This window comes from Cupressus sempervirens, chromosome 3, assembly GCF_028749045.1.
Source record: "Cupressus sempervirens isolate cs-2001-9-10 chromosome 3, ASM2874904v1, whole genome shotgun sequence".
In the NCBI taxonomy this organism is placed as follows: domain Eukaryota; kingdom Viridiplantae; phylum Streptophyta; class Pinopsida; order Cupressales; family Cupressaceae; genus Cupressus; species Cupressus sempervirens.
This window is the reverse complement of record NC_143120.1, coordinates 316,398,439-316,418,906: the sequence shown is the minus strand read 5'-3', so window position 1 is coordinate 316,418,906 and position 20,468 is coordinate 316,398,439. Positions and strand designations below refer to the sequence as shown.

Here is a 20,468-nt window from a genome sequence, read left to right as displayed (position 1 = left end):
CAATGTAATTTTGAAGACTAAATAGCTTTTCTTTTTTGAAGTATTAGATAGCAACCAAAACAAAATGGGGGTAACCTGAAAGTACAAAAAGGCTAAAGAAAAATAGAAAGTCACCTTCCACTCATCTAACTGATACCAATTTCATACTTCAAAAAACAAATAAAGACTAGCTCCAAAACAAAGTAACCCTTATCAAGAATCTTATTCCTAACAAGCATATAAAATAGAAAATTATGCTAGTAACAAGAAAATATATTGCTGCTACTATTCTAGTTCACAATCATATACATAATAAAATCCCCATAGGACACCAAGTTCAATGGGACCCAAATCATAAAAGCCAAAAAAAAACAAAGAACCAGGGGCTAGTTGCCCACTTTCTCTCCCCACTTCTCATCCTTATACATCTTTAGCCAATCCTCCATCAAAAAACTATAGATGGAGTAGGTAGTTTCACTCTCTTTGCCCATATCTTTCTCATCCTTGATAACCTGCAAAAGTTAGAGAGTGGTGGTAGCAGAGTACATGACCTTCGTGGTGAATTCCACCAAGGTGTCAAATTTTTGGCAAATGCCAATATGGTTATCCACAAGCTCCTTCATTGAATTCTCCATCCTCTCCAACCAAGCCTTTCTTTGGCTTTGTCCATGGCTATGTCTCCCTTTCTTCCCCCAACCTTTGGGAACATCCATCATGGGGGAGGTGATACTCTCCCCCCCCCCCAACTTCTATTAGGGGATGCAATGACTACCAAGGTGTCTGAGATATGTGAGGGGCTAGGCAAGCTAGGTACTACATTCTTCCCAGTATCTGAGTTTTGCCTCTTCCTTTTGGTGGGTTTTCTCTCACTCCCAGTGGACTTAGAACTAAAGTCTTGTTTAGGGGGGGTTTTGAATTTTTCCATTTGGAGCTGTTTACTTGCTCTCCTAGCAGTTTTATTGCTCCTCCTCATGTTCGTATTAGACTCAATGAGATTTATGTTCACCTTAGAACCAATTTTTTTTTGGTTTTTTTATACCTTGATCTTGGGATAGGGTCCATGGAGACTTGGGGAGTAACAATAGCCAGCAGGTTGACAAAAAAGCGGTGGGTTTAAGGCAAGGTGGTGTTTGTAAAGTTTTTTCATGAAATCCTTATCAATAATAGAAAAGGGTTTGCATTCCTCTCTCTTTTTTCTAGCCTTAAAGACACAATCTTCCATGGAATACAAAATAAGGTACGTGAAGGAAATCAAATCATGGTTCCTAAAATGGTTGAGAATGGTGAAAAGGTAGTAATACAATACCTGGAACTGATCTTCAAGAGTAATATACCTCATAATGGCATAGAAAATCACATCCCAAGGTTTTAGAAGATCCTCTTTGGAAAAACCACCATGCATGCAAACCAACTCCTCATTAGGTCTAAAGAACTTCCTCGGAGTTGTTGCATTAGACACCCTTGCCTACTTGTGCCAATTCTTGCCCTCCAGGGATAAGTCTCCAATCCTAATGAAAAGCTCATCTATAATTTCAAACGCTATCCCATTAATGTTGACCTTCTTGTCAGTCCAAGACTTGATGAATTGCATTGATATGTACTCATCATTCTTTTCCATTCCTTCCATGAATAACAACAATCCTTCTTCCCATAGGTAAACCCATGTCGACTTGCCTTTTCTGATTTAATCCTCAGTCTTTACTAGTTCAATGCAGTCACTGGCACCCATTTCTTTACCAAGCTCAACCACCAAATTCTCAGATTTTTTTGACATCCCCTTATTGCAGACTAAATTGTGGTAGCCACAAAAGATTAAGTAATTTACACTTAAGCTGAAATTGTGAAGGTAACCAAAGCCCATCATAAGATCACAAGGTTTTATAGTTTTTGAAAACCCTCTCTTAGTGGCACGTGTGATCAATACCTTTCCTTCTAAAAATAACCATCGCTAGTTGTAGTTGGAGTGAGGTTTGGTGAAAGTGTCCTTGCAATATATCCCTATCAATATTTTTACATATGATGAAATTCGTGCCACTCATCCTTTTCCTAAAATAATTATTGCTCACAGTGAGAGGATCACAAAAGAAAATATTCATGAAATCTTTTTGAAGCTTAACTTTATAATAATAAATCAAATGGTTTTCTTGCCCACATGGATTCATAAAAACATGTCACCTATTGTAATGATTCATAACACATTATGAGAAGTGTGCTTGCTTTCCATCATCACTTGAGTTGATGATGGAATTTGGCTGACATCCTCTCATTCTATTATTCTTGTGACATTGTTGCCAAATTTTGCCAAATCATCTACCACTCAATTTCCTTCATGGTAGATGTGGTCCACATGGACCTCTTGACACCCCTCCATCAACTTGAAAATTTATTCTATTATCATTTTGATCTTCTAGCTACAATGACCCTCTCCTTTCACCACTTTTATAATCAACATTGAATCCCTGTCGATGAAAAATCTATTAATTCCTCTAACTCTCACGATTATCATACCCCATAGAAGGCTTAGGGCTTCAAATTTCTTGTTCAATCCCTCTCCACAATTCCTAGTATAGGAGACCACCAGCTTCTGAGTACTATTCCAGAAGACACCCCTAACTGCTGTGCTTCTAGCTACGGTTGACCCTTCAAAATTAAGTTTTATCCATGCTTCAGGAGGGGGGTGCCATGTTGTTCCACACCTGGCTATGGCTTTGAAGTTATCAAACTTTTCCACCATCGGGTTTAAGTCCCAAGTGGATGCCCACTTCATATCTTGTCTTCCCAGGGGGTCTTTCCATTGCCAAATCCCACTACATTCCTTTAAGAATCTTGAAACCTACATAACCACTATCAAACTAGGAGTGGCTTTGTCCCTAAAGATTCTATTATTTCCCTCCTTCCAAATTTTCCATGAAAGATATGGGGGAATTATTCTCCATAAGGGTTTTAGATATGGGTGATTAGAGGGTCCATCCTAGTGAAAAAATTGATGTAAATTCTTATTAACACACCACTAGACTTCCCATAATGCAAGGACCCCCCTATATACTTCTAATGCAAAATAGCAATGAATGAGGTGTGGGATAGATTCCACTTCTCTATAGCATAATACACATTAGTTAAATAAATAGCACCCTCTCTTTTGAGGATTATCAATGGTGAGAATTGTCCTATGTAAGGCCGTCCACTAGAAGAAAATTATCTTTGGAAGGATCCATGGGTGCCAGACCTTCCTCTAATCCTTGGGCCACATCCCCTCTGAGAAAAAAAAGATAAGAATATTTCATCATCAAGTCTCTTGAGTGGGTAAGTCTCCAAATCAAAGAGTTACCAACCATGGTGAAAGGGATGTGATAAATCCAAAGCAATTTTTGGAGTTCTAGCGTGAGCCTCATCTCAATATTCTCCTAATTATAAACTCTTTTCAATTTTCTATTGGGGTGATATAGCTTCAAATAAAAGTAACATTATATCTAGTACACACCTCTCTCAAGGGTTGGAACATGGTGTGCATGAGGGGGTCATATTGTATCCATTGGTCTTCCCAGAAGTCAATGTTGTTTCCATCCCCAACCACCTAGTGAGTACCCATCTTCATAATTTTTTGGGTGTGCACCACATTGTTCCAATTTTGTAAGCCATGGGGAGAGCATGGGTCAAAAGGTAATGCTGGAATGAGTCACCTGCAAGACACTTGGCATTCATAATATTTCACCAATTACCCAATGAGTTCATCAATCTCCAACCAACCTTAGTCAGGAGGGTCTTATTCATATGCCCTATCCTTCTGATATTTAATCCCCCAAGGGCCTTGGGTTGGCAGACTTTTTCCTAGCTCACCAAACTCATTCTAGTCTTCTCTTCTAATCTAGACCACAAGAAATTTCTTTGTATTTTTTCAAGAATATGCCTATATCTTTCTAGGAGTTTAAAAATAGAGAGGAAATACATTGGAATGCCTTGCAAAGAGGCTGAAATAAGTTGGAGTTTCCACACACTACTCAGGATATTTTGTTTCTAGTCCACAAGCTTTCTTTCAAAGCATTCAACTAGCCCATTCTATTATTGAGTGGATACTTCCTTGATAGTGGGTGAGAGGCCAAGATAGGTATCTAGAAGACTTCCCTCCTACAATTCTACAATTCTAGTCAATATTTCTCTTAGGCTAGTGTCCATGTTAAAAAAATACACTTGGCTTTTTTGATAATTTATGCATTGTCCTAAAACCTTCTCATACTAATTCAAATTTTCTTTCCACTCTCTAGCTTCATGGACTAAAGAAATGAAAAATAAGAAGGTGTCATCAAAAAATTGTTGGATAACCAGTGGGGAGCACAAGGACACAAGTTTGATGCCTTTTATTCTGCCAAAATTAGCCAAGGCCACTAAATTTCTACTTAGTGCCTTCGTTATAATGATGAACAAGTAAGGAGATAGAGGGTTGCCTTGCCACAAACCTTGAGAAGAAGAAACAAATATGCCTAGGGACCCATTTACAAGAACTAAAAATGTGATAGTACTCATAGTGATCCTTATAATCCTAATAAAAGTTTCATCGAATCCTAGCTTGGTCAGACTATCAGAAAAAAATCCCCTCCTAACCTTATCGTAAGCCTATGATATATCAATTTTAAGGGCCATACCTAGATTTTTGCTCCTCTGCATAGACTAAATTACCTCATGTGTGGTTATGACTACATCTAGAATCTGTCACCCAAGGACAAAGCCATTCTAGTGCGAACCTATAAACTTATCAAGTAGGGGCTTGATGCAATTAACCATAATCTTGGTGAGGACTTTATAGATCATTTTGCAGAGACTTATGGGTCTAAATTCATCAAGATGACTAGGGTCATCCATCTTAGGTATTAAAACTATGAATGTATGGTTAATTTCCTTCAACAACTTGCCTATTCTGACAAAGTCATTTGCAATGTGACCCACATCACACAAAACATGATATCTTATAATTCCTTAAAAAAAGTTGAGAGGAACCCATCAAGTCCTTGGGCTTTGTATTAATTCATACTAAACACTACCTTTCACACCTCCTCCTCCTTAACCTTACCATTTATTGCCTCATTCATTTAGTCACTCACCACTGGGTTTACCGACCTTAAAATATTTTCCTACATGTTACTACTAACCTAATTAAATGGGTGGTTGTGGATCTCCTGAAAATAGTTATTGGCCCAGTCCTCAATACCCTCCACCTTTGTTATTTCCTGACCATTACAGCCCACCAAAAGGTTTATGGTGTTCCTCTTTTTTCTTCTTGAGATTGATCTGTGGAAGAAGGCCATATTTTGATCACCCTCCTCCAACCACTAAACCCTAAATCTCTACTTCCAAAAGATTTCCTCCCAATTCAAAAGGATCTTCCAGCTATCTCGACAAGCCCTCTCCTCTTGCTAATGTTCAGTAGAAGTATTACCTTTGTACTAGACAAATTTGAAGAGATACTAACTTCTTTTTACTAGTCTTATTTTCCTTGGAAATGTTTCTAAATGAAGACTTTCTCCATCCTCTAACCTCTATGTGAATTATTTCAAGTTTCCTAGCAATACAAAACATAGTTGTTCTTTCAAAAAGATTATTTGACATCGTGCAATACAATCTATAAACTCTAGGTGTGAGTGCCACATGAATTCATACCTGAAGGACCTTCATCTATTAGTTTGATTATGTGTCTATGAGAAGACCAGCATAGAATGGTCTGAGATGGTCCTAAAATCTATGTTTAGGGAGGTATGTGGGAGACTGTCCCAACCAGTCAAGATGAGGGTCCAATCAAGCCTAACCTAGATCAAATTTTTCCCCATTTTGTTGTTAGACAATGTGAAAGCTGAACCTTGAAGGTCGATATCAATAAAATCAATTCACATAAGGAAGCCCTCTAAGTCATGCATACTCTTAGAGAAATCCTCCAAACCTCCCATTTTCTCTAAAGTGTAAAGAGGAGTATTAAAGTCTCCCATACATAAAATGTTATCCTACCTCATCCAATCTGCCACTTGCATTGCCTCATTCTAGACCACCAAATGACCATTGTGAGTGTTGGGGGCATAGAAGTTAAACAAATTCCAGTTACTAGCTTGGGAGGTGAATCCCATCACCACAAAATGGTTATTGAGGAGGATCACCCTATCCATAGCCTTATTTGGGTTCTACAACATTGTAATGCCACCAGAAGCACCATTTGCACCACTATAAGCAAATTTAGCTCTTGGCCAAATGTAGTCAACCACTCTAGAGAAGACATGCCCTATCATTTTCACTTCTTGCAAAAGAATCGTGTCAGTATTAAGTTCAACAATCTTTTGTTTAATTTCATACTACTTCTTAGGGCTATTTAGCCCTCTCACATTTCAAGATATTATCTTCATGTCTTGTCTGCTTTGTTGTCCTTCCCCAGGTTCGTCTACTTGCTTGGAAAGAACTTCAACAATCTTCCCCTCTTCATACTCCACCATTGCCTTTTCCTTAGGTTGACAATAGATGATCTCCTCTTCTTTCTCATCAACACCCTCCCCCATAGGGGTTCTCACCTTCAACCTTTCCTTACTTCAAGCTTCCTTAAGTTCTTGGAGTTCCTCAATGCTTGCATCTATTAACATCGCTTCCATGATCCACTAGGGTTTGTTCTGGGTTATCATTTCTATGGTGATTGAGCTTTCAACCACCACCACACCAAGTGAGGATACTTTATGCTTGAGTTTATCATTCCTTTTACATTCCACAATCATAATGGCCAAACATGTTGCAATGTTGGAAGAAGGGAATAGTATTCTTGTATATGATTGGTTGCGACCAAGTACCCCATTTTGATTTTAGATCCACCATGGTCAAAAATGGTTTGTTCATGCCCACATTCACACTAAACCTAGCGAAGTCAAGTTTAGTCTTGGAGTTGGTCATTATATCCACTTTGATGAAATGCCCAACAGAGTTTTCAATCCATCTAAATACTCGCTCATCCCAAAAATCCAAGGGGAATCCATGTAATCTTATCCAAACCGATGCAGATTTGCAAAGGTCAAGCTCAAGGCTAAAACCTCATTTCCATTTTGCAACCATTAGCAGGTGTTTACCAAAGTGTTAGGAACCCACCATGACTCACTCATGATTCGTTTGCAATAGTAAGACTAAACAGGAAAAGGGAGTGTACCATCGTGAAAACAGTCACCGATCTAGAGAGTTTCCAGCTAGAGGAGCACCATTTTCTCACCATGTCCACCATAGGTTAGAACGAAAATTTTTTTCCAACAAGACACAAGGATAGTCCTGAGAAAATTGAATCAACCACAGAATTTGGGAGTGAGATTTTTGGTCTTGTAGCCCTTGAGGAAAATGTGGGTTCCTCTTGAGAGTCCACAATGATCTTGGATCCAACGACGACCCTTAGTCAAATTGACTTTGGGATCCCAGTCTTGTCCACAGCTATTATGGGACCCTCTAGAGAGTGGGGAGCCAAACAGATGCAATTGTCAGGAACAACACATGGTTTTCTTAGGCCAGGATTAATCATAGAATGCAATACCTAGGCATTGAAGGATTTAGTGGAAATGACCAATTCTAGATACCAGCTCCAACAGAGAGGGAAATGGTGGTGGGGGATCCATCCTTCTGATGACTATGAAGGCATGAACTAGAGTTGTAGGCTATAACAGAGGGATCAAAAAAAAGTTAACCTTTTAAATAGCTATCTTTATTTGCAATAATAAATAAATTATTAAAATAGTGAAAATAAAAATTACAACTTTAAGTTTTCTTCTTAATTTTCACTTCTTTTATATCTTGTTTGTTTATTTACTTATTGTTTCTTCCCGTTTCATCATAATTAAAATTACTATTAAAATCAAATAAAGTTTCCTTTTATTATGATGGTTAAAGCTGCCAAGGAAAATATAAATTTTTTTTATTAAAAGTATATCCTATATAATATACTTTACAGAAGTTAAATAAGTGATATGATTGTTTTTCCCAGGTTGCTGCTGTGCCTAATGCAACTGAAAAAGTGCTTGTCCAGGCCGAAGCTCCAGTTTTCGGAACTGTGGAACATTCCCAAAAGGAAGAGGGTATGTTTTGATAATCCTCACAGTTTCTTACTGTTATTTTCTGAATACTGATTTTATTCCCAGCTTTTTTAATATTTAAAGTAGTTGAGAATTACAAATTTTTAATAGTATAAAAAATATTAAACATCAGCCGTTCGGGAGTTATTTATGGAAGTTTTGGATACTTTCTTGATTCATCTTCTCAATAAAATTTAAACAGATTTGTTTATTTGTTTTTCTTTCATAAACCGTAAACATAAACCAAAAACTGTAACTCAAAATGGTTTATGATAAAACTAGCACACCCAGAAGCTCTTATTCCAATAGAATGAATATGGAAGCTTAGAATCTATTATTTTACACTTGTAATGAAGAGGCATGGAGAACAAAGGTGAAGAGAGGTCTGCTATCGAGGAAGATGGAACAGAGGAAGAAAACTTTTTAAACCTGGAGTGGAGGTCGTTAGTTTTGCAAGAGACTTGCAGAAGACAATATTTTCTTATTAGAGGTGTTGGAAAACATGAAGAAATTTTATAGTAAATTATGTATATAGTTTTATGTATTTAGATAAACGTATAACAATAAACCATAATTGGAAACATATCATAATATAAATGAAAATAAAAACTAAATAAAAATATTATGCATCCAAATTATCATTTTATCCTTCTTTTAATAATAATTAATTAAAGTTTCATTGGATTTGCCATTTCTCATTCTTTTTCTATTTTGATAGTTATTAAACACGACAGAAGTTGTCAATGGTTGCATTTGTCAATTTTGGTGACAACCAAATATAATTATAAATTGTCAATTAGTAATTAAAGACAAAGATCATGAATGTAATGTTGAAATATTTTTTCATTTGTGGAACACCTTAGAATAAGCATGAAAGGCCACTAAATAAATCAAACATTAAAAGAAGTAAATTTTATGGTGTCAATTATATATTTTTTGCAAGTAGGAAAGTGATACTAAAGATTTATGTGCTTTGTGCAAGCATGATACATTAATATTTTAACCCAAAAGATGACACTTTGACTATCACATCTAATTTTTAGATGTTTACATTGAAAGCAAATGTTTGCACACAATCTCTCTAATGACATTGTCTTCTCACAAGCATATGTCATTTTCATATACTCTATTTTAGTTGTGGACAATCAAACTATAAAAAAAAAAAATTCTCATCCATTCAAGTGATTGATCTTCAAAGCAAAAAAAAGGCCACATGGTCACTTGTAGACCTACAATCTTGGTAATGTGAAACACATGTATCCTATGTTTTAGAACATTACTCTAGAAATATCTTAGTGTCCAATAGAAAGGAAATACTTACTAGATTACAATAATACATACCAAAATATTGTAAAATAGTGTTACCTACTTCTATTGACTTTAACCTAGTTTTTTATTAAATTAATCTATATTGATTTCCATACTTAGTAATTTTGTCACATTAAAGATGTGCCCAATAATTTAATTTAAAGTTTTTAAATAATTTTCTAGTCATTTTCAATAAATACTAAATAATCAAAACATATAGAATGGTTACCAATCAATCACTATATACAAGATAAGGTTTAAGTTAGATCTATGTTTGTCGTCCATACAAGATAAGACAAAAATATAACAATGATGAGATGAACTATATCCATACCTATCAATAGGTTTATTTTGTTAATTAGATCTTCTTTGAAGTGTAGAAAAAAATATCTTGTTATTCTTTTTAGAGTTCTATTCTAGTTCTTCCTCTATATCTTCATGTTCATCATGTTCTACATGTGCATCTTTTATAGCTATTCTACATGTGTATCATTCTATAGTTCAATCTTAATATCAAAATGGTCTATTTATTAATGTTTTCCCTAAGGTTTCTCATTATTTTAAAATCCATATAGTTCCATGATATTATATTCTTAAAATATTTCATTTTCATTTTTATTAGGACCTCCACATACAACCCTTAAAGTTTTTCATAAAAGCAAAAATGTTATCTCTAAAAGAAAACTACTTCATGATGATTAACAATGACCAACCATTTCCTTATAAAGTCCTATAAGAAGGGTTTACAGATTTACAACTAGATGACATTAATGATATTTTATTACTTCATTAATTTTGAGCCCTATATTTATTAATTAAAATAATCAATTAAAGTTCCTTTACTCTATTGTTTAGATTAAGGGACCAATCAATTAAATAATTTAATCAAATTATTACACTAAAATTTTGGGACATAAAAAATCCTCATTGTACAAAGACAGCTTGCCCTTAAGAAACTCAAAAGGGCATCAACTCTAGGGTCCTGAACCAAATGCACAAGAGGAACGAGTGAATTGTCATCGACCTTCATCGACCTTCCCTATGCCGCATTTCCTATAAAATTTCACTATACCAAATTGATATAAACATAGTCGCACATGTAGCCACCAGTATCCAAAAGATTGAATCCTGAAATTCATCGATGTTACCCTGAATGATTTCCATCAAAGGATATAATTCATAATCAAATAAAGATACAAATTGTTCCTATAAATGAGTGGTTGTAATGCCTATCCATCTAGGTTCATGATTCCATTTATGTGTCTCCAAATTATTATCCATACTCTTACTAATTTTTAGCCTTTCTCTTCTTCCACACACTCACAGTATTATGAGGGTCCATTTCAAAATTAGCTTGGTTGTCAACCTATTATAGATCTCCTATTTTATCTTGTTGTGACCTTTGTGATTTTTCTATTATGAAACTTGTTTGAATCATCAATGATTTCTCCATCTTCAATCTTTGATTGTTTTGAGATTTTTATTGTTCTTGTGTGAAGGGGCAATTAGAGTCTTTTTCTCGTCCATATCCAGTGTTGTCTATATGACTTCATCTTGTAGCCACTTATCAATCACCTACTTTAAACCATTTTTGAAGAGTAGATTTTTCTCAGATGACAAATACTTCATTCCTAGTTATATTAAATTTTTGAGAGGGATTTCCTTCTTCCACCCATGAATAATTCAACCTAATTTGATTTATTTTTAGTGACTCATCCAAAGTGAGAGCTTTCTTCTCTAGTTGCTCCACCCAAGGCCTTGTTCCGGTTGAGAGTTTCCTTTATCCATTCATGGAGATTATATTGACTTCTTCTTAACTCTCTTAAGATTTTACTCAAACCATCACTTAGAACCATGACTTGATGTGTATACCCAATACGCTAGAAAGATCACATGCTCTAATACTAGTGTAATGATTTGTTCTAGAATATCTTCGCAATATCACATCTTACACCCAATCTATATATTTGCCTCTATAATTTATGGTATATGTGTTAAGGTTATAGTTGCATGATGTCAAAACTAGATTGTACGAGTGATTAGGAATGGATAGCATATGATGTATAACTACTTGGGAGAGTTTGTACATAGGAATGAAAATGGCGAGGGTTGAATACAAAAGTTGGGATGGGAGGATGTATGGAATACGGTGGAAAGAAAAGTATATGAGCATACAAAAGGGAGGGAAAAGGAAGGGGTTCATATGGTTGATGAAAAAAAATTGTCGGTGAGGAAAAGACCAAGTGTGGGCTTGTGCAAAAGATTGGCCACATGGCTATGATGGGTATCATACAAATGGAGGTTTTGGGAGAAGGAACAATATGGAGTAATGCAATGAGGGTATCAAGAGACCATTGGGTATAGTCTGTAAGATTTAATGTAGGAAGAGGATTGAATTATAGGGATGCTAATGCAAGGTGACATGTTAATTAATGTAAACCAGGTTCAAACCATATGAATATTAAATATTAGTGATACACCAATATACAAAAAATACAAAAAAAAAAAAATAGTTTATAATTGAAATAGAAAGTACAGTTGCAAATAATAATGGTGATATATTTTTTTTGACAAATAGTCCCTTCTATAAAAAAAAATACAATAAAGTTACATATTTACAAAAAAAGAGGCCAAGAGAAATAGGATATTTGAAAACACATTTGAGTAGATCCACACACATAAGAGAACTCTAGACATAGTCACCAAATGCTAGTGACACAAAATACATTAGTTTTAGATGCAATACTTGAATTTATATAGACATATAACCAATCTAAGATGATACTAAAATAATCTCTAAATGAGGATTATTTATAGACCTTTCATACAAGTGATATATCCATATGATATCTTCAACAATAGAATAGGGTGGTAGTAAACTACTAGAAATACAACCGAATAGAAAGGATCATCCACCTTTAAAGTTGCACACAACTTCCTCATTCTCAAGTTTCTAGAAACATAAAGATAAACCAATTCCACTCCATGATGATTAAGAATTCCCAAACATCTCCTTATAAAGGCCTTCAAGAAGCATCCAAAGATTTACAATAGGATGACAATAATAATATTTTATTATTTTATTAATTTTGGGCTCCATATTTATTAATTAAAAGGCCAAGAAGCTTGAGAGAGAGGAACCTTGAAAGAGAAAAATGAGCAAGAGGGTCAATCAAGGTAAAATGAGAAAGAAGTTGTCTTACACTATGATTGAAAATAAATATAAGGATGTTGACCCCAATATTGTGGAGACTAATAAGAACATTACAATTCATGAAGCTCTAAAAAAATAAGATGATATGAGGAATTAAACATTTTTTGAATTCAGATTTGGACCCTAAGGATATGATTTTCTATTTTGAAATCCTTTTGGAATTGATGAAAGCCATCCTAGATCACCTTTTAAAATGGTCTTCTTCTACAAGAAGAGAAAATATGGCATTAGTCTAAAAGTATTTATAATGGTCATTCTAAAATTCTAAATTGGGAAGTCATTTAGGAACATTTTCTAATGAATTTTATCAACTCCATAAAATGCAAGGTTAATAAATAAAAATAGAATGTAGCTCAATAATTTGACATAGAAAAATCAATGAAAATTATTTCCTTTATTCAAGCTATGGCCAATGATATCTAACCCATAAAAATCAATTGCAAATAAAATAATATATTCTTGGAAGAGACTGAAATAGCTAAAATATAAAATGACTCAATTTATTGACTCAGATTTTTTGGATACATTCAAATACATACATACTTGATATTGAATGTTTCACGTTGATGCGTGAACAACTTTATATAGCCTCATTTTCCCTTATGAAAACTAATTATAGGAATAACTTCCTAGCACCTATATATCTAATTTATTTATTTAAACTAAACATAGAAACTAACCTAATTTAATATAATAAATCCAAAGTTCTCCGCTTATTACATTAATCCAACATGAGTGAAAGTTGTAAAGGTTTTAACTAGAAACTTTGATGAAGCTTCTTTCACCAATTTTCTTCATTAGATCCTTTGATGAAATGCTTCACCAATCTTTTACTATTGAAGTACATTTTTTCTCTGCAACTTCAAATTACAAAACCTCAAATCTTGAAGTTTCCCTCATAAGTAGATTTCATATCCCAACTTCAAACTGCAATTCCTAAAGTTGTCCTCATAATAAGATTGTTTCCACCTCCCTTGCACAATGAGACATAGTTACTCCAAAATTTAACATCTCCTTAGAGTGTGTCTAATGCCTCCTCCACTGCTGTACATGAGACGCCTTTCCTCTAAAAGTCCACATCTCCTCCAAGTGTGTCTAATGCCTCCTCAAGTGTCTAAGAAACAATCACCATTCATGTGTCTACACATGGACGCTTTTCCTTTGAAATTTGACATCTCCCTCGAGTGTCTCTAACACCATTCTTCAAATCTTGCCCCCCTCACTCCATAGAAGGACAATTACACAGCCAAGCTCCCTCTTTTCTTTAGGGACACAAATCTATCAAGTCCCCTCTTCTCTTTAGGAATTAATTTGCAGAGCCTTAGTTTTATAAGGACACAAATAGTTGCTTCCCATGCGATAATCATCTCTAAGAAAGAAGCTAGCTTGAGATGATAAAGATCCTCCAACCTCCGTTGCCTCTAGCCTCCTATCTTCAATAATTTTTTTTAGAAGATCTCATTTACAAAAGTAAGGGTCTAGTCATCCAAAATCCATTAAAAGAAATCTACTCCCCATTGATCAACCCACTATGATACCAAATGAAAGAGCTAAAATATAAAATGACTCAATTATTCTATTCAGATACATATAGACTTGATATTGAATGTTTCACATTGATGTGTGAACAACTATATAAAGCCTCATTTTCCCTTACATTCAGATACATATAGACTTGATATTGAGTGTTTCACATTGATGTGTAAACAACTACATATAGCCTCATTTTTCCTTACAAAAACTACATACGGGAATAACTTCCCAACAACTATATCTACTATATTTATTTATTTAAACTAAACATAGGAACTAACCTAATTTAATGTAATAAATCCAAAAGAGACCATTGCAAAAGCCCATGAGAAACTTATACATGCTGGCATTTACTAAAATGGTTATGGAGAATAAATCAAATGGTTTCAGAAATTTGAATACAAGGGCATTTTATTAATTTTAAAACATATAAAAAAACATGCAAGAACCATAGGAAGATAACCATACACAATAACACTAGATAAGTTGACTAGGGAAATCTTCTCTGGTTCTTCTTTCATAGCTTTAATCCAATAATCATCTTTACAAGCTTCATCAACATTCTTGGGTTTAACTTGAGAAATTTAAAAAGAAATTATTCACTTGCCTTGTTCCTTTTCATAACTCCTTTGTTCACCCTTCCAATAATATTTTCCACAAGGTGATTATTGCCATATTTCTATGAGGTGTCACATGTTCAACTCTAATTTCTACTCTAAGTTCAAATATAGGTTCTTCTCCTTGTAATTCACCCTACAAATCCATGTCAATTTTCATAAAATGATTCCTCACAATGTTATGAATGTTAGGTTTTTGATTATTCTCTCAATCAGAATTATAATCGTCAACAATAATTACTAAAACTTTCTCTTCTTTTACTTCCTCTTTGTCAACCAATCTAAGTTCATCAACTTCATAATAACTTTCATCTAAGAAATTTACAATCTCAAAATTAAATTCATCATCATCATCAACAAAGAAGAAATACTGTATAAAATTTAATTTGAAATAATAATATTTACAAAGTAACATTTGCACATTTGGCATCTAAGAAACTTGCATAAAATTTATAAGTTTATACCTTTTGATCCTAAATTTAAATAATGAATTCTCTTGTTGGCAATATAGGAAGTAACATTAATCTAGTCATATTATTATTTCAAATCAAAAGGTATAACTATTATCCAAGTTTCCTAGATGTCAAATGTGCAAATGGATTCCCTCAAATTTTATAGGTCCAAGCCCACATCTCCAAAGTTCATGGATCATTGACCCCTACCCTAACTTGGGAGAAATACAAAATTTCTTGGACTTAGACAAGCCCCTCCTTGGTAACATTGTAACTTTTTTTATCATAAATCTAATTAGAATAATATTTGAGATAATCTTATTTAATATTTATTAACCAGAATAGTATGAGAATGTCAAACCCATATGAGAATTATTCATCTTTTGTTTATTACTATTGTCATTATCCTACATAGTTGACTACAATTATAATATTCATATTCAACTCAAACAATGAACTAATTTGAACTCCATTACACTCTATATAGTCACTTACTTCTCATTTGATTTCTAATAAAAAACATTAAATTATATTCCATAAGAATATTAAGCTTTGATGATGTTATACATACATACATACATACATACATACATAAATACATACATACATACATATATATATATATATATATATATATATATATATATATATATATATATATATATATATATATATATATAACTTCATACCTTTACTAGTTTTATAAATCATAAATAATTATACCCTAACTCCTTATATAGGAATAAAAATAAAATAATAAAATTGTATATAATGATATACATATACTAAACATGCCCTACTTTACCTTTTTGTGCCCAAATATAATTCGATAGACTTATTATTATATTAATATCAACTTGGTTTATCTTCCAATTCTCTTTTTATATACTCATTTTTTCTCCCTTATTTTTATTTTCATGTTGCACTATGCTAATTGATGGGATGTGTATTGTTTGTGTGTTTGTGTGTGTGTGTGTGTCTGTATATATATTTCAAATTTTCTCATGGTATTTTCTATCTTCTATATTAGTTCCTGTCATGGAAAAGAACTATTTGTTGGTTACAATTGTCCAATTGTGTTTTGTCTTTGATGTCACACAAATGTCATATAAGTCATCAGAAAATGCCTACCGATCTGAGAAAGTTAGAAAATAAAACGACAATGTCTATCAAGCTCAGAAGGTCAGCAAGGCAATAGACAGTGTCTACTGAGCCCAAAAGGTTAGTAAAGATAGCTTGCAGAATCTACCGAGTAGACAACTGGCTACCGAGCCTTCAAGGTAATCAAAGAAATTTAGCTCTTACCGAGATCACTCGATAATTGAAAAAAAACATGACAAAAGTAGTTCTTACCGAAATCACTCGGTAATCAAAGGAAATATAATAGAAACCTAGTTCTTACCAAGTTCACTCGGTCATAAAAGGTAATTTGGTAAAAATAGTTCTTACCGAGTAAACTCATTAGCTAAAGGATTTTAAATGTTAACCGAGTCAAGAAGGTTAACTTTGGAAATTATGGAAGCAGTATTTACCAAGCAGGGTCAGCCAGAATAGAACGTTTAATTGTTTAAGGATAATATCTATAGCTGACTAATGAATGGTTTATTGGTAAATGAAACATGTAAATAGGCAGACTTGACAATCTGAATGGTATAAGTAAGAATTCAAGTTGCAAATTTAAATGTGTATGGAATGTGGAAGAACGAAATGTTAATGTGATATGAAGATTGATTATTTTGTAATCAGATTTGAAGGATGATTAGAGATCACTGAGAAATAGCAAAGCCTTATTTGATCAAGAAGGATCTAATGATGCTGAATAGAGACCTGTATCCAGCAAATTCAGTTGTATCTTAATCAGGTCAATTCATTGTTTCTTTCTAACCATTGTAGCAGTGATTTTAAATCTCTTAACAGAGTTGGTTTAACAGCCATTTTGTAAATCCTCTAACAAGGTGACAATTCAGTTGAATTGTTCTAAAGACCTCTAGCAAGGCCACTCCTAATAGGGTGATTAAATCCTCTAACAGAGTCACACCTAATAGTGTGTATTATAACCTTTAACAGGGTTGGCTCCTAACAAGGCTCACTTCAGAAGAGTGAAAAATTGGTGACTAGTTACTTGGTAGTTTTTCTCATATTGGGTTTCCACGTTAAATCTAGTGTCTCTTGTGTTCACTTTATTTTTAGTTACATGCATGATTATAATAGTTTAATTTACTGAGTTACAGCATTTGTTTACCAAGTAAAAGTAGTTACTAGATCTTTAAGACATTTAAGGGATTTGTGGATGAATTTTTGAGAGTAACTGATTCACCCCCCGTCTCAGTTACTCTATCTTTAATTCCAACACTATTGCCAAGGACTTTGTATTTAAACAATGATTAAATATTTTTCCCACATCCAATCAAATTGTTTAAATCCTTTTTACCAAGTTATTACTCAAAGTTTATTATAGAAGTTGATTGAACATTAACATTTTCATGTGATATGTGAGCCCTACCATGCCCCCATTGGGAAAATCTATGTGCATTATAGACTATTAGTTTCTCAAAGGTTTTGTGCACATTATGACGCATGAGAAGGCATATTAATAGAGGTATGCTTGTAGATTGTCAAGTATTCCCAATTTTCAATGTCAAGGACAAGGCTAGTAAATAGAGGCAATGAGGTGTCCATCCATTTTTAGAGATTATAACTTGTACTTGTAATTGATTTCTCCCTACTATACATGACCACAACTATTGTTGGAATAATTACACAGTTGAATGAGTAGTTATGGTTGTTTGTGACAACTAAACAACAAGTTGTCATTGACATCTTCTAGCCTCTTCAATCAATGACTGAGTAAACTTGCAGTTCTATCATCTTTTACCTCTTCCAAACATGAAATTAGTTGAGATTTTCTTGGTTCTAAAAAATGTAAAGGTCTCTATATATAGAAAGGTAATCACATTACAATCCAATCAATCAATAAAAGATATATTCTTCCAATATGTTTTCAAGGTATCAGAGCAATTGTGATTCTTCGGCAATGTTAGCATTTTTGAATGGAAAGAATTATTATCATTGGGTTTCACAAATCAAATTGTCTCTAACTCGTCAAAAAAATTATGATGTTGCCATTAGTAGTTAATAGAAACCAAAAGACTCTCGAAGAGAACAAGATGACTAGGATAGGAGAGACAAGAAGGCAACAACTTTGATCAACAACTTTGATCAAATTAACACTTTATGAAGAAGTTTCTCCAAAATTTTGAAATGAAAGAAGTGGAGTGCAAGTATCGAAGATATTGAAAAATTTGTATCAAAATTTAGGTGATGTATGGATTATATCTCTCACCATAGAGCTCTATAATATGAAATTCACAAGCTCACAAGAAATAGTGTCTCATCTAAGTAAATTAAAGTTAAAGAAAACTAGTTGGCTTCACTTGGAAAGAACATAGATGAGAAGTATTTTGTTCAAATCATATTACAAAGTCTTCTAGGTTCTTATAAATCTTTTATAAGGGGACTAGATATTGCAGATAAACTAAAAGTTATTAAATCTAATGAGTTGTGTGCTAAGTTAATTCAAGAAGAAAAATGTCAAATAAAAGAAAGAGAATCTTCTATTGTTGAGTGTGAATCTCAAGCATTTGTAATGAAAGGTAAACAATATCATCAAAAGGTACAAGATAATAAATCAAATGGAAGGAATTGGAAGTATGATGATAAAAATAGTTCATCTAAGAATCCAAATAGAAGCAAGTGGAAATGTCACTATTGTGTTAAACAAGGACATAAAGCTAATCAATGCTACAAAAGGATTAATGATACAAAAAAGTATAAGTCTACAAAATCATTCGATTCTAAGAGAAATGCTTTTTGTGTAGCACTTAAAGCAAATAGTTCTTTTAAAGATTAATGGATAATTAATTCTGGGTGCACACATGTAACATAATCAGGAGCAATTTGAGTTAATAATGTAAGAAATGATGAAAAAATATATTTGGGAGATAATAGTCCTCTAGAAGTTAAAGGAAGTGGAAATGTTCAATTGAGTAATGAAATTTTTAAGAATGTGAAGCTTGTCCCTCAATTATCAACAAATCTTCTCTCTGTATTTCAAATTGCCAATCAAGGATATAAAATAGAATTTTACAATGGTAAATGCTTAGTCAAGGATGTGAACAATAATTATAAAGTGCCTACAATTGGTAAAATAGAGAATGGATTATAAATTTTAAGAATTCATTGAAAATAAAGATGTACATGTGTTATTGCCAAGTATGATGATGTGAGTAGGTTTTGGCATGAGCGTATGTGACACATTAGCTATCAAATCCTCAAGCTTATGGAGAAGATAAATATGACACACTGGCTCCCAAGAATCTTACCAAAGAAAAAGGTATGTGAAGGATGTGCAATGGGTAAACAACATATAGAAAGTTTCCCACAAGGAAGATCATGGAGGGCAAAAACCTCTTTACATTTGGTCCATAGTGATGTCATGGGTCCTTTTAAAACACCCTCACTTGGAGGTGCAAGGTATGCTCTTACATTTATACATGACTATACTAGAAAATTTTTGGTGTATTTCTTACAAAAGAAGAATGAAGTGTTCCATAAGTTTAAAGAGTTCATGGTTCTAACTGAAAAACAAAGTGGGAAATCTCTAAGAATCATAAGAACAAATAGAGGAATTGAATATATGAATAAGGAATTCTTGGGATTTTGTAAACAAAATGGCATAAAAAAAGAATCAACTATTTCTTACTCAGCACAAAAAAATGGGGTTGCAGAAAGAAAGAATAGGACTATAATGGAAATGGCTTGGTGTCTGATTCACTCTAGAAATATAGAAGTCAATCTTTGGGCTGAAGCAATTCGTGCTATAGTTTACATTCTCAATATAACACCTACAAAGATTGTTATCAACATAACCCCTAAAGAGGCTTGGAATGGAAGAATGCCTACTGTGTCTCATTTCTGTATTTTTGGTTGTACTACTTATGCTCGCATTCCTGATGAAAGGAGTAAATTACAAAGAAAAAGTGAGAAGTACATTATGGTGGGATATAGTGAAGAGTCAAAAGGTTATAGGCTATATAATCCTAATACAAGGGAGATTCATGTCAAAAGAAATGTTTGGTTTGATGAAGATGTTGAAAGTAATAAATCTCCCACATTTTCGAATTTTTGAATTTTTCTTGAAGAGGACAAATATTTTGGCACTAATGATTCAGATCAAAATATCACATCTCTTATAGGAGTAGACATGCAAGTTGAATATTCAAGTAGTAGTGAT

The 20,468-nt window shown here is 33.4% G+C and overlaps 1 protein-coding gene across 9 annotated transcripts in view; it reads left to right on the top strand.

The window, feature by feature from the left end:
* Window positions 1-20,468, top strand: part of LOC149566255 (uncharacterized) — a 158,492-nt gene that overhangs the window by 32,093 nt on the left and 105,931 nt on the right. For 8 of the 9 annotated variants that reach the window (XR_016362150.1, XR_016362151.1, XM_089819674.1 and 5 more), the window contains exon 3: window positions 7,964-8,054. Coding sequence is in view for 7 of the 9 variants with exons in the window: in XM_089819674.1 (XP_089675800.1) it covers window positions 7,964-8,054 (91 nt within the window). In the remaining 2 variants the exon portion in view is untranslated. Of the gene's footprint in view, window positions 1-7,963; window positions 8,055-8,407; window positions 8,548-20,468 lie in introns of those variants that run through there. The other variant, XM_089819673.1, reaches the window with a different exon arrangement.